The 15,368-nt window shown below is 34.2% G+C and overlaps 1 protein-coding gene across 7 annotated transcripts in view; it reads right to left on the bottom strand.

Moving 5' to 3' along the window:
• Positions 1–15,368, bottom strand: part of ESCO1 (establishment of sister chromatid cohesion N-acetyltransferase 1) — a 78,021-nt gene that overhangs the window by 28,996 nt on the left and 33,657 nt on the right. For all 7 annotated transcript variants that reach the window (XR_013831257.1, XR_013831258.1, XM_079942270.1 and 4 more), the window contains 4 exons: positions 12,154–12,271; positions 10,490–10,550; positions 9,452–9,566; positions 6,580–6,711 (listed from right to left, as the gene is read on the bottom strand). Coding sequence is in view for 5 of the 7 variants with exons in the window: in XM_079942270.1 (XP_079798396.1) it covers positions 6,580–6,711; positions 9,452–9,566; positions 10,490–10,550; positions 12,154–12,271 (426 nt within the window). In the remaining 2 variants the exon portion in view is untranslated. The remainder of the gene's footprint in view (positions 1–6,579; positions 6,712–9,451; positions 9,567–10,489; positions 10,551–12,153; positions 12,272–15,368) is intronic.

The raw sequence follows: 15,368 nt of genomic DNA, 5'->3' as shown, positions 1-15,368 counted from the left end.
AACACTGACAACATCAAATTTTGGCAAGAATGTGGAGCAACAGAAAATCTCATTCATTGCTGGTGGGAATGCAAAATGGTACAGCCACTTTGGAAAACAGTTTGGCAGTTCTTACAAAACTAGACACACTCCTACCACACGACCCAGCATTTGCACTCCTTAGTATTTACAAAAACAAGTTGAAAATGTATGTCCACTCAAAAACCTGCACATGGACATTTATAGCAGCTTTATTCACAATTGCCGAAATGTGGAAACAACCAAGATGTTCTTCAGTAGGTGAACAGGTAAATAAATTATGATACATCAGGATAATAAAATATTATTCATCACTAAAAAGAAATGAGCTATCATGAAAAGATACAGAGTAACTTTCAATGCATAATACTAAGTGAAAGAAGTCAATGTGAAAAGGCTACATACTGTATGATTCCAATTACATACCATTCTGGAAAAGGCCAAACTTTGGAAACAGTTAAAAAGATCAGTGGTTGCCAGGGGCTGGGGCCAGGGTTAGGCAAGGATAAAGCAAGGGAGAACAGAAGAACTATTCTGTATGACATTACTGGATACATGTCATTATGTATCTTTTAAACCCATGAAATGTACAACACCAAGAGTGAACCCTAATATATACTATGTACTTTGGGTGATAATTTGTCAATGTAGGCTCATCAACTGCAACAAATATACCACTCTGGTGTGGAATGTCAAGCATATGTACGGGCAGGAGTATACAGGAACTCTCTCTACCGTAAGCTCAATTTCCCTATAATCGTAAACTACTCTATAAAAATAAAGTCTATTAAAAAAAAATTAAGACCATGGACAGAAATAGGAAATTATGATCCAAGATCAAGAGGGGAAAAGTCAACAGAAACAGGCCCAGTGTGACCCAAATGTCTGAATTAGCAGAAAAGAACTTTAAAATTGCTATTACACGTATGCTAAAGATTTTAAAGGACAAGAGGACAAACTATGTAAAAGAAGAATTTCAGGAGAGAAACTAAAACTCTCAAAATTTAATTCCTGTGATAGAAGGATTAGAAGCATTATTTTTATATATAAAGAAAAATTTATCTTACAGAAAATTAAAATTAAATACAACTGAAGAAAAACCACTGGTACAAAATAATCTATAATGACCTCTTACATCTTAGCAAAAAAAAAAAAAAAAGAGTTAAATTACTTTGACTATTTTTCTAAACAAAGAACAAATGATTTTAGCACCTAAATTCAGTCAGATATGTAATTCAATATGCAAACCTAGTTAATAAACCTCTAACTGCCACAATGAATTCAAATTTGGGCTGCTTTACATATTTTGAAGTATGTTACTATTCTGTCTAACTTACAATATGTTCCATGTCCCCCAAAGATATTTATACTATTAATTCCCAATGATTTAATATCAACAAATATCAGAGTTGCCAAAGCCCAGAGAAATCTGGTTTAATCTCATTTTTTTAAATTTTTATTTATTAATTTATTTTTGCGGTACGCGGGCCTCTCACTGCTGTGGCCTCTCCCGTTGCGGAGCACAGGCTCCGGACGCGCAGGCTCAGTGGCCATGGCTCACGGGCCCAGCCGCTCCGCGGCATGTGGGATCTTCCCGGACCGGAGCACGAACCCGTGTCCCCTGCATGAGCAGGCGGACTCTCAACCACTGCGCCACCAGGGAAGCCCTTAATCTCATTTTTAAATGAGAAAACTGAGACTCACCACTCTTGTTCTGTGGCTTCAAATCAAAATCTGTTCTTTAATTCAATGCATTTGTTGAGCCCCTACTACGCATTGGCAGGTGCTCTTCAGCATGATAAACAGACTACCAAGGACTCTGCTTCGACACAGCTTCTACTCCAGTGGGGAATACACATAACAAACTTTCAGAGTGTGATAAGTTATACAGACAGAAGAGGGACAAGGGGAGCTATTTTGTACTGGGTGGTCAGGGAGGGTGTCTTTAAGACCAGAATGAAGAGAGCCAGTACGTGAAGATCTGAGAGAAACACTCCAAGCAAAAGTAATATAAGTACAAATACACTAAGAATGGAATGTGGTTGAAGTGGTTTAAGAACAGAAGGAAGATCTGCATGACCGGAGTACAGCAAGTAAGGGGAAGAGTGTAAGGAGATGAGATTAGAGAAGGGAGAGTGTGCGGGGCCTTGATGCCACAGTTAAGTACTCTGAATTTTATTCTTTGTGTGATGTGAATTCACTGGAAAATCTTAAAGAAAGGAAGGACATAATATGATTCAAGTTTTTAAAAGACTGCTATGGACAACATGCAGAAAGACTGCAGGGAAACAAAAATGGAAGATGGGAGACCAGTTAGGGAAGCATTACACAAGTGGTCCAGGCAAAAAATGCTGCCAGCTTGGTTCAGAGCAGAAGCAGTAGACATGACAAAAGTGGGAGTATTTGGAATCTATTTTGAAGGTGAAATTCACTAAAGGATTGAGTTAGAAGGACAATAAAAAGAAAACTGAAGGACTGTTCTGAAGTTTTCAGCTTGTGGATATGAGTAAATGGCGGTACCATCTCTGGAATAGAGAAAAGTAGAGGAAAAACAGATTGAAGTTTTTATTTGCCACTAGATATATTTTCCCTCCCCAGAGTTTGTGAACACTTTCTACTAAGCCTGTGCTCTAGAGCCCACGGGCCACAACTACTGAGCCCACATGCCACAACTACGGAAGCCAGCGTGCCTAGAGCCCATGCTCCGCAACAAGAGAAGCCACCACAATGAGAAGCCCACGCACAGCAACGAAGAGTAGCCCCCGCTCTCCACAACTAGAGAAAGCCCGCGTGTAGCTACGAAGACCCAATGCAGCCAAAAATAAATAAATAAATAAATTTATTTTTTAAAAATGTAAAATTTTGTTGCATGTAACATTCATTCTAAAGGTATTCGTTCTCCAATATATGGCCTTCACATCCCAAAGGAAAATTACTTTCTGACTGCTCCCATTCTACATTTATACACCACAATATTTTAAGTCTTTAAGATGTAATAAGTTAGAAAAACTAAAAATGTGGGTCAGGGAAGAGAGAAAAAGTACTTGGATGCTTGAAATAAGACATTTGGTAATTTTTATGTAACAAATTCCTACCTGTTTCTAAAGAAACTACTTCTTAACTTTCAACCTTTAAGCAGGGAAACTCAATGAAACTCAGACCAAATTCTGAGTCGGCTCTCTGCATTCCTCCTACAAATATACCTGGGCTCCCTATTCCCTAAGAATGCTGGAGTACAGTTAGTTCTAAGAGCCAAGGCTACTTTGCTTCCGATTCCTTTCCCAATCCCAAGACTTAAAAATCCCTATTCCTGCTCCACACCCAGTTTCCTCTTTGTCCTAGTTATCTTCAAAAGGAATATAGAAAAAGTATGCAGAAGTAAATTCACATGTACTCAAGTTTCACATAAAAGAAATTAAAGGTTACTGGATCATGGCTTCCCTGCCTCAGCTTTCTGTAGCAGCACTGTCTAACTGAATTCACTGTGACAATACAAATGTTCTACATCTACACTAACACGTAGCCTCTAGCAACATGTGACTACTGAGCACTGGTTACTGTAACTGAGGAACAGCATTTTTCATTTCTGTGGTTTAGTGCTACCATACTGGATAGTGCAGCTGTACATCTAATCAGGGATCTGTCAAATCCTTCTTCGAAGTTTTTCTTGTCATCAAGAGGTGAAAACAAACCCCTCTTCTGATCACTGCTCTACCAAAGTAATTATCACTTCTAAATTGCAAAGCTAATTTATAATTTAATTTAAATAGTTAATATTGATTTATTGCTTTAATAGTTACTTAAAACTTCTACTGTTAACTTTTCATTTCTTTCAGGCTTTGTTCCTAAATTTGAAGGCAAGGGTATATCAAATACCCTGAGAGTAAGGTCCTCCACAAAGCATTCAGTCAAATGTTAATCAAAGGAGATAAGGGAAAGACAGAGGTAAGAAAGATTAAGTTAGGAGATTTTCTGCAAAGAACCCACACATTATTCCTTTTCTGCATTACTAAAAGCTCAAAATACAGATGAGTTCTGGACAGGTTCCTTGCCTAGCAACATGGCTCAATGCTCTTGGGGGAGTTTTTCCTGCTTTCTCTTCACACCTTTAGGAAAACAGTTATCTTAGTTCATGAAGGGAAACTGAAATGAACCTAGGTCTAAACCAGAATCCAGGCTCCCCCTGAGGCCTTAAGGGGCTCCTTCCTAAATAGTTTCTAGTAAGTCAGATAAAATACATTTTCTCAAATGGTGTCAATGAGGCAGATGGAGTACAATGAAGGAATAGAGAAAGAGAGCACCATCACTCTCTCCCCTACCCCAAACCAAAGAGGATAAGGAAAAGAAAAAATTGTAGTCAACCAAAAGTAGCCTCTGTGGCATCAATTTCTATTGCTACTATGGCTATATAATTTATATGCTATTTTAATCTTTTGAAAAGAAGACTTCAGCCATTTTTACCTGTCATAGATTATTACCGTGTCTAAGGGAAACTTTTTACCCTAAGGAAAAACTACTTATTTTCTAAAGAATGTTTGATTAAAATATAAAAAGTATAACTCATTCTAATTTATTCTAAGTGGAAGAAAACTTGATTTCCAATCGCTGAACACTGCCCATTTGAAATAAATAAAAGCCAGAGCACGAAATGACTTCTTTTCTATATGCTTCTCTCCAAGAATCAAACACAACAGATGAACTGGCATTTAAAAAACTTAGATGTTTCATCAAACACTTAACAGTACTTAATGCAAAAGCACAATATTAGGTGCCCAATAAATGATTCACGTCACAACCCAAAATCCAGGGTTGTGATCACAGCAGAATATCTTTAACATAGGTATGTTTTTATCCTCCCTCCATACACTAGAAAAGAATGCTACAATGTTCTGGAGGAGTTTCTACCTTAAAATCTATGTATACCTACACATTTGAAAACAGCAAAAGATAAGAACATTAACTTTGATGTTAGTGAAGGATGGCCAACTGCTAAACTCGATTCCTTCTCTTGAGCTTATTTCAAAAATAAATAAAATAACCCATAGCTCTGTCCCATCAAGGAGGGTGGGGGTGGGGTGTGGGGCAGGAATCAGTCTTCCCTAAGTTGCTCTACTGTTTTACAGTTTTGCAAGAGCCAGAATTTGTTGAGAAGGTGATGACTCCACCTTGTTCCATAAACTAATTTCCTTTGGTATTGTGGAAGAGCAGAGTACATTAATTCCTGGTTGATTTCTTTACAGATTGTGTCAGAAATTAAGAAATTCCTTTAAAATAAAGAATTAAGTCTTTTAAACCAAATCTTTTTATAATTTGAGGAAACTGGTTGCAAGAATCAGATAATGTAACTTGAGCAGAACACATTTTAACTTCTACCAGATTCACGTATGTAAAATAAACAAATATTTTTTGCCAAAGAAGTATTCTATAATTTAGCTGCCTGATAGAGCTATTTTTCTTTTGAAGTTTTAAGGATATTAATACAGTCAAATTGGAAAAGTACAAATTTCAAGTGACAAATCAATATCTATCTATAGATATTCTATGTCCACACACCTTATATTTTATTTAGTTAAGCAGTAGGAGGGTGTATGTGTGGAAAAGCAGATGAAATAAGGAATATAAAGGATCATCACAGAAGGGAACCAAAAAAAGAAAACCCCACTTATCTTGGGAAGAAGTAACTGGATAAATAAAACCATGAATATAAATCCTTCAACCAAAGGTAAGGATACAAATTTAACTGAAGCCAATAAAGATCTTTAAATAATCCAACATCTGGTGCCTACATGAAATGAATTGGTGATCTCAGTTCAGATATCCTGGAGGTCTTATTAATGTGAGTGTACAGTACTGAAGGTAACATGTATAAAATAAAAATAAATTCCATTTCAGATATGGGTAAACAGCAATTACATTAAATTACTATTTTCACAAGATATCTGAAATGGTTCAAAATTATTTAAAATTTTGCTACTTCCAAAAACAAGTATTAAATAATACCCATTATGCCTCAAATGCACATACATCAAAAAATACATACTAAAACTTATTTACTTTGTGGGATTTTTTTTTAAGTATACTACAAATTCTGAGGTTTTAACCATCAAGAATTTTTCTCTTTAATTTTATTAAGAAAAGCTCTCACGTTAGCAAAGAGAAGGAAATCCCCAGTCTATTTGGTATAATATACAGCACTATCAATCCCTCAAATAAAAAGTGTGCCAAGCTATACTGAATATTAAGCAGGCTTATCAATAGTTAATAATTATTAAAATCAAATGACTTTTTAAATACTCAAGTTGAACAGCATTACTTGTTAGAAGAGGTTCAATAACACTTTAAAAATATAACTTAAATTCAAAAATCCCACAACATACACCAGCCAGAATAAATTTGCTGGGTTTTATGTTTGGCTCTGTTTTAAAATAAGCCTGTATATATACTACAAGGGCTTTGTATATATTACCATTTCCTAAAGACAAAAATTTTCAATGACTTAAATTTGGCAATTCATCTCTAATTATCTGATTCTGCATTTTAAAAGTCATGAACTGCACTTACCACATATTTTACAGCACTTATAAACTGGTTGTGGAAGAGCAGATGCTGTGTTTCATCTTCTGGATTTGAAGCTGTGTAAAGCATGCCACAAACATTACAGGAAACCGCTCCAAATCTTTTTTGTCCTGCATCCTATTTATAAAAAACAAACAGAAGGTTTTTTCCCCCCCAAAAGAATAATTCCAGAACATCAGCCTCTAAAGCTATAACATGAACATAGAGTGAGAAGTCTTTAAAATAACATTCAATGTTGATTATAAAAACTAAGATGTTAATCTTTGAAATCTGTATGTAATTTTATTAAGAACTGTTTTCCATTTTAGTAATCACTCACTCCACAGCATTTAATAACAACTGAAAGGAACTGAGAAGTATCTTTAACACTACAATCTTAGTTCTAAAGCCCCAAACAGCAAATACCTTATAAATAAGAACTAGTATGTATTTTGTATCTGTGAATAATTATACTGCTAAAGTTTAGAAAAAATAATGTTTCATAGGCATCTTTGGTTTTGCTCTAGTTATATTAAAAAGAGTATGTCACCAGAAACTCTTGAGAAAAGGTAAAATTAAACATTTTCTATTTTCTTTATATCAAATAAGTATGAATGTCTGATTATAATCACCTGTACTCCAGTAATTCATACTTGTGCTGTAGAATAGTAATTGTTTACAAAAGGTTTTCTATTCTTGTCCTTATTTAACAAGAAAAATTACAGCAATATGATCTAACTTTAAGAATAATATATTAACTAAAAAAAGCATAATCCCTTTATTTTCCCTGCTCTAAAACTGTATAATTTCAACTAATTATAGGAAAAAAAAAGGATCTCAGATAACTGTATGCTAGTGCCTTACAGCTAGGGTCACAGAGCAGAGAGAAATCAAATGGTACATAAAAGATTGTATATAAAACTAAAGGGAAGTTCATTCTAAAAGATTCAAACTATTGACAAAATGTTACCTGAAATTTCAGGGAGTTAAAAAAAATTTTTTTTAATTGTGGTTAAGATATAAAACATAGTATTTACCATCTTAACCACTTTTAAGTGTACAGTTCAGCAGTATTTAGTACACTCACATTGTTGTGCAACCAATCTACAGAATTATTTTTATTTTGCAAAACTGAAACTCTAGGGACTTCCCTGGCAGTCCAGTGGTTAGGGCTCCACACTTCCACTGCAGGGGACACAGGTTCGATCCCTGGTCAGGGAACTAAGATCCCACATGCCACAAGGAGCGGCCAAAAAAACAAAAACAAAACAAAAAACTGAAACTCTATACCCATTAAACAACAGCTCCCCACACCGCCACCCCCAGCTCCTGGAAACCACCATTCTACTTTCTATCTCTATGAATTTGACTATTCTAGGTACCTTATATAAGTAGAATCATACAGTATTTGTCTTTTTGTGACTGACTTATTTCACTTAGATAATGTCCTCAAGGTTCAACCATATTATAACATGTCAAAATTACCTTCCTTTTTAAAGGCTGAATAATATTCCACTGTATACATACACAACACATTTTGTTCAGCCATTCACCCACTGATGGACACTTCAGTTGCTTCCCTTTTGGCTACTGTGAATAACGAATACAGGTATACAAACATCTCTTCAAGAAGGCAGTTTTCACAGTAATGAGTAAGCAGCTGCCTTAGTTTCCTCACTGGTAAATGGAAAATAATAGTTGTACCTATCTCATACTTTTTTATAAGGCTTAACTTAATTAAGTGGAGGAGATGGAACAATGCATTCAAAAATATTAGCTGCTATTATGATCATTAGCATCATCATTACCATCAACTCTTGATCAGCACTATCCAATAGAAATGTGATCCACAAAGGTAATTTTAAATTTACTAGTAGCCACATTAAAGACTGCAAAAGCAAACAGGTAAAATTAATTTTAATAATACATTTTATTTAACAAAACATATCCCAAATGTTATAATTTCAACATGTATTAAATATTTTTAAAAATTAGTGAGATACTTTACATGCTTCTTTGTACTAATCTTTGAAATGCAGTACATATGTTTACATATAGAGCATACCTCAGTTGTGACAAGCAACATTTCGAGTGCTCAACAGTCACATGTGGCTACCATATTGGACAGGGCAACTCTAGATTCTACTTGTCTAATCTACTGTTTCACTATCATACTGATTTGACAACAGAAACGTTATTAAATTCGATGAAACAACTTTTTCCCTCACTAATCTTTCTCAAAAATTTCTAGAAAATTCTTACAAAGTTATTCTCCCATATTAAAGTTATAATCAATCATCTAGTACCAAAAAATCCTATTAATTATGTTAACTGGAACTACATTAAATGTTCCTATTATTTTGGGTTCTTCATTTTTTTAATATACTGTGCTCACTCAAATTAGATTTTTAATCAATCAAAATATCTCCCTCTTTTCCACCTTGCCACCAAATTGTACTTATTTTCTAATTCAAATTAACTGTTGGTTTATCTTCCTGTAAAATGTAGTTTTAAAATTATAACATACACTAAAATACAGAAATATAAAATCATCTTATTTATTAAACTCCATGTTATTTTAATATTTAAACTACTAAAAAAGGTAGTGATCAAATGACACATTTAAGAAATAACAAATGTGAAATAAAGTGTCAATCTGTTGTAAATAAAACTAGAAGTATGGAAATTTGAATTTTTATTATTTGTTACAGGATGGAATCACTGGCGGGGGTGGCTGTCATAATACCAAGAATATTTCCATAATTAAGACTTATGGCGACAAAAAGTTCTTTAGGTAAAAAATGAATTTATTCCTTGACAATGTGCATAAATAAGATGTTTATAACATTTCACCAAAAAGGTCAAGTTGTATACTTACTATGATCAACTGTTTTTCATCAGCTTTCTCTGCTTCTTTTAGTTTCAATTCTTTTGGAATTGTTATCTCCAAATGGGAATTACACTTAGGCCAAGAATGATTTGGTGGTATCTCCCTTTAAAAAAACAAACAAACAAACAAACAAACAAAAACTATTAAATGTTATAGATCCATATCACTTCAAATCACTGGTAGGAAAAAAAAAACTTATTTTCTATACAACACTGACAAATATCAATTCCAAGGGGGGAAAAATAACCTTTTAAAAACCAAAACAGGGAAGGAAACCCAAAGAAACAACTAACTTGCATCAAATAAACAAAAAACTGCAGCACTAACTATAGTATGAGTAAGTTTTACATTTCATAGTTTTAGCAATTTGAGTCACTACAGTTTGTCCTAAATACTATTTTCAGTAATGAGCTAAAGCTAAAAAATCATACTAATTTAATTTTGAAATTAAAGACAACAAAAAGCTTTTAAGCTACTGAAAACACTTTTACACGTTGCTAATACTCATATCATGGGGGTTTTGGGGAAAAAGGAGCATTCTCAAACACTGCTGCTGGGAGTATAAGACACAACCAATTTGCAGGGAAATTTGGCAATGCAGGTTAAGTCCTATAGCTATGAATTTATCCTAGATATAGTCACATAAGTGGACAAAGATATATGTGTTTATTGCAGGACTTTTTTTTCTAATAGGAATAAACTAGAAACAACCAAAGTTTCTATAAAGTAGAGAATTGTTAAACAATGGAATATTCACACAATGATATCTACTGCAGAATTTAAAAGAATGAGGAAGGAATGTAGAAAAGATGCCCATAACACATTAAGTAAAAAAATAAAAGCTACAAAATAGTATGTACAGACATAGAAAAAACTAAAATGAAAAGAGAACTTGTATCACCTCTATGTGAAAAACTGAGGGTTACTAGCACAACCTTTCAGGGGAAAAAAACCCCAAACTCAAAACTTACAGGTATAAAATCCTTAAGTTCTCAGATTTATACTTATATTAAACTAATACCTTACCTGTTATCACTGGTCTTAGATGTTTGGTTAGTGAGTATATTGTGCTGTTTGGGAGCTGAACCTGTGATTTAATCAAAAGATGGGTTATGTACTAAGCCTTTGTATTAGCTCTCCACCTAATGGTTAAAAATTATAATAAAGACAAAACCTCAGTGCACTAAATGCTTTATTTTTAATAAACACCATTTGATAAAATTAGAGCTCCTTCCTAGAAATTACTCTTCAGAGAAGAGGCAAAAAGGCTCTACAGAGCTGCAAAGAGATCTAATGGTAGATCAAGTTTGTCTCTAGTTTCACCAATAATTACTAGCACTGAACAATAAAGGAAACTGTTTAAATGCTTGCATAATTATACAATCTCTAAATGGAAATAAATGAAAACATGTTTAAAAAAACCTGTAGGACTTCCCTGGTGGCACAGTGGTTAAGAATCCGTCTGCCAATGCAGGGGACACGGGTTCGATCTCTGGTCCAGGAAGACCCCACATGCCATGGAGCAACTAAGCACGTGCGCCACAACTACTAAGCCTGCATTCTAGAGCCCGTGAGCCGCAACTACTGAAGCCCGTGAGCCTAGAACCCGTGCTCCGCAACAAGAGAAGCCACTGCAATGAGAAGCCCGAGCACTGCAAAGAAAAGCAGCCCCTGCTCATTGCAAGTAGAGAAAGTCCGCGCACAGCAATGAAGACTCAACACAGTCAAAAATAAAATAAATAAATTTATAAAAAACCAAACCCAAACAAAAAAACCCCTGTAGTCTCTGGAGTTTTAGTCACATTACTAATCAAATAATGCAATAATCAATTTATTTTCTAATGAATAAATGCATTTCTTGTGTTCATAGTATACTTCCCCTTCCCCCACTAAGAGAAAAGGTTAAATGACATGCAATGGAAGCAATTATCTGAACTCAATATTTTGCTCCAAGTGTATCTTTCCTTTACCAGAGAGAAACAACAGAAATTAGGAATTTCTTTTCTGTTTTTTCCTGGTGCTTCATCTGATAAAGGTGAACTAATCCCCATCCAAGAGTTCAAATAATACTTGCCCAGTTTTGTTTTGTTTTTTGTCCACATCACACAGCTTGCGGGATCTTAGTTCCCAGACCAGGGGTTGAACTCGGATCCCGGCAATGAAAGTGCCGAGTCCTAACCACTGGACCGCCAGGGAATTCCCCCCCAAATTTTCATAAGGTTACAAAAATAAAGTTTTTTTATGGTATAAGTGGACAAACTGCAGCAACTGATTCAATTCTTAATTCAAAGATAGAATTACTAAGATGGAAAACTGAGTAATTAAGGGTTAAAGATAAGAACCTGAAGTGGTAAAGCACAGTCATTTATACTTGAGAAATAAACTGCTACCACTAATTTAAGCAATTCATTAAGTAACACTTCTCCAGAAAGTAAGTCCACAAACAAAAGACTGAAAAACAAAAGAATTTTTGGTAGGGAATCAAAGAATCATCTTAAGTACTGTAAACAAGCCAATCAACAGAAGCAATTCTCCCCCTTCAAAGAATGGTGATAATCACACATCAGAAAAACATAATGGTTAAAAGAAGGATTTAACAGGCTTATTTGATAGTGGATATAGTTTACTGTTATGCTGACAAAAATATGTCTGACCACTGTGAAATCCAAACAATATTTTCAAAGTATTACCTGGAAATTTACTCTCCCCTGTATCAATTTTTGCTTGACTGAGCAGAGTTGAAACAGTAGTAGTGGTATTTTCCACTGGATTGTTTTCAAGCTTAGATTCCAAACATAGGCTGCAATTCTAAGCACATATAATTCAAAACGTTAATATTTGCTTTTATATCAACCTTTGGGTCTTATCCCAATACTTTCAGTGAATTGGAGCACTATACTAAGAAAATTTAAGATAATATATGGAGTAATTCACACAGATAGGCCTTAAAAGTCTCTTTATGATCTCCCTACAAGCTACCCTTCTCAGCATCAACTTCTATTATTCCTCTTCACACTAGATCGAAAAATTTACCTCTCCAACAGATATATTTCATATTTGCCTGGCTCTATACTTTTTCTGAGTTTCATCTACCTAAACCTCACTGTCCATTAATAGCCACTGTAACATCTCACTACTGAGCACTTAAAATGTGGTTAGTATGACTGATTTATTACAAATGTAAATCACACACCAGATTTTGAGGTGTTAGTACAAAAAAGTAAAACACCTCAATTTTTAAAATTCATGACACATTGAAATAATAGTATTTTTATATGACAAGTTAAATAAAATCTATTAATTTTACCAATTTTTTTTAATGTGGCTACCAGAAATTTTTAAACGATTTATGTGGCTCATATTATATTTCTACTGGATAGTGCTAATCTAGAACACCTTACCCCCTGTATAAACTCAAGTCATTACTTAAATATTAACCTCTCCCATGAAGTCTCCTCCAAGTTTTCCCATCCCCTTTCCCCCAATTTTCCATCTACTTCATCTCTGTCTTTCATGCCCTTATCACTTCCTATTTTGAATTAGTTATTTGTTTTTTATTAATCTCCTATAACTCTTAAGAGCAAAGACTATTATTATTGTATTTATCTTTGTATTCCCAAGAGCCCCTAAATCAGAACTCTGTCAAAGCAGATACTCAATAACTACCGAAGGAAAATACTAGAAACTCTATCAACATTAGCTGTCTCAAAGAAATGGAAATGAGGAGGTGAACAATTAACTTTCTGTGTGTATGTATGTGTGTGTATCTATCTATATTGTGATTGTTACAAAGAACATGTAACATTATTTGTGAACATTACATTTTTGAAAAATGAACATTATATTTGGCATTAAAAAGCAGAAAAATTAAAAACAGTAAGAACAATTACATGTTACTACTTAATCTCCATTAGGAAGTTAGTAAATTACTAGTTTAAAAAACAAATCATAAAATAATTGAGATTTAAAATTCATAAAATCCAAATAATTTAAATTCAGGCCAAAATTTTCAGAGAAGGGCTATCATATGCTCAGCCTTATCAACCATCATCATTTTTCAGTACTGCCGAGACTGACACCATATAATAAAAAGAGCAAAATTACAAGCAGCCACAGAAAAAGTTTTCAAATGATTTAAGGATTGTTTCTTACATTCTCCTATTTCCCCAAGTATAAATCTAGATTCTGAAGCCAGCCAATCGCAGTTCAAAGCCTGACTCCATCACTTACGTGGATCTCTAAGCCTCACTTAAATATCTAAGCTTCACTCTCCTCACCTGTGATATATGGATAATAACAGAAGTCACGCTGTAGAATGTGGTGACAATTATATGAAGCTCTCCTCTGCCTAACAAAGAGGCAGTGTTCACTAAACAAAAGCTACGATGATGGCTGAACTAAAACATCTTAGCGTTTATGGGAAGAAGAGAAATTTCTAAGTGACTAGTACAATGTAAATTCCTTAAAGGCAGGAAACATCATCTTCTGTAGCCTTATTAGCACAGTGTCTCGGATGCAGCAGGCAATCAAATATGTCTTGAAATGATGTGGTCACCACCACATCTCCTGACCACTCTGTGATAGTAATCACATTGTTGCTATCAGTGAAAAAGTTGGAAACAACCTAGAAGTGCTTTAACAGAGGAAAACATAAATAAACTGTGGTATATTCCTTTACAACTATTAAAATACCCATGTATTAATAAATATCAAAAGTGCTGATTGCACAAAATCAAGTTAAAAAAAAATGTATATATAGAATATACACATACAAACCATGTTAGCATTTATGTAAACGTTTAAAATACAAACAATGTTAAGTATTCTTTATAATAGATATATATACATACACAGTGAAATCAAAAATAAAAACATAAAATATTCATACCAACTTTAGAAGTATATTTAACTCTGGGGAGAGAGGTGAATGGAAAGTAGAGTGAAGTATGGTCTTTATATCTGTAATGTACTTTTCTTACTTTAAAAAATCTGAAGTCAATAAAATGTTAATTTTTGTCAAATTTGGGTGGTAGTCACTAGTATAATATTGGTCTCTCTAGTATTCTAAACGTTTGAAACTCAAGACTTCTCATGTAAATTTGTACGTAAATAAAAATTTTAACACAAGTTTCATAGGACTGTTTTTCATAACATTCCTCAAGATAGAGGTGTTGCATAAATCCAAAGCACATCTCAGTAAAAGCGGCATTATAGAAGATCAAAATAATGTAGTCCAACTAAACATCTCTATTCTAGTAGTTAGTCCGAAGGAATGGATTTCTTATTTCTCAATATATTCCCCATAAACTATCTGCCTTCTGAGTTTTGACAGGCACTTATGCAGCAAGGAGTTAAAAGATCCACTCTGCAACTACACCTGGAGCGTAGCTGTCAATTTTTGACAAAAGCACACCCTGAAGAGAAAGCCACTCTGTGTCTGCAAGAGGCCACACTTATTATTCATTCTACCACTCACTACTTACTTTAATTACTATCACTATTTGAATAATTGTCTTCTAATTGATGCTTTCATTCACATTTGCACAGAAAATAAAATCTAAGAGTACCACATTGTATCTGTTCCCTTTAAGTTCTTTCAATTTTAGTCCACGAGAGTAGCCAATAATCTATTTTCAGGGCTTCTGACACAAGCCCTGACTCCTTACTCAAATTTGCTTCTAGACCCAAATGCCTCAAAAGAGAACTTTAAATCACTCCTAAAACTTTAAGGTGACTTGACTTTCTTCTCTATCCATGATTTTTTTCTCAAATGATCTTCTAATATTCAGAGTATCTCACTGTAGAAAGAATGATGGGCTGAGAATCAGAACACCTGAATTCAAATCTATTTGCACAACCAAACATGTGACCTAACCCACATTCCTCTATTGCTCTCAGCTTTCTC

The sequence above is a fragment of the Stenella coeruleoalba genome (genome assembly GCF_951394435.1).
Source record: "Stenella coeruleoalba genome assembly, chromosome: 14".
In the NCBI taxonomy this organism is placed as follows: Eukaryota; Metazoa; Chordata; class Mammalia; order Artiodactyla; family Delphinidae; genus Stenella; species Stenella coeruleoalba.
The sequence above is the reverse complement of the archived record's forward strand: the minus strand, read 5'-3'. Positions and strand labels throughout refer to the sequence as shown.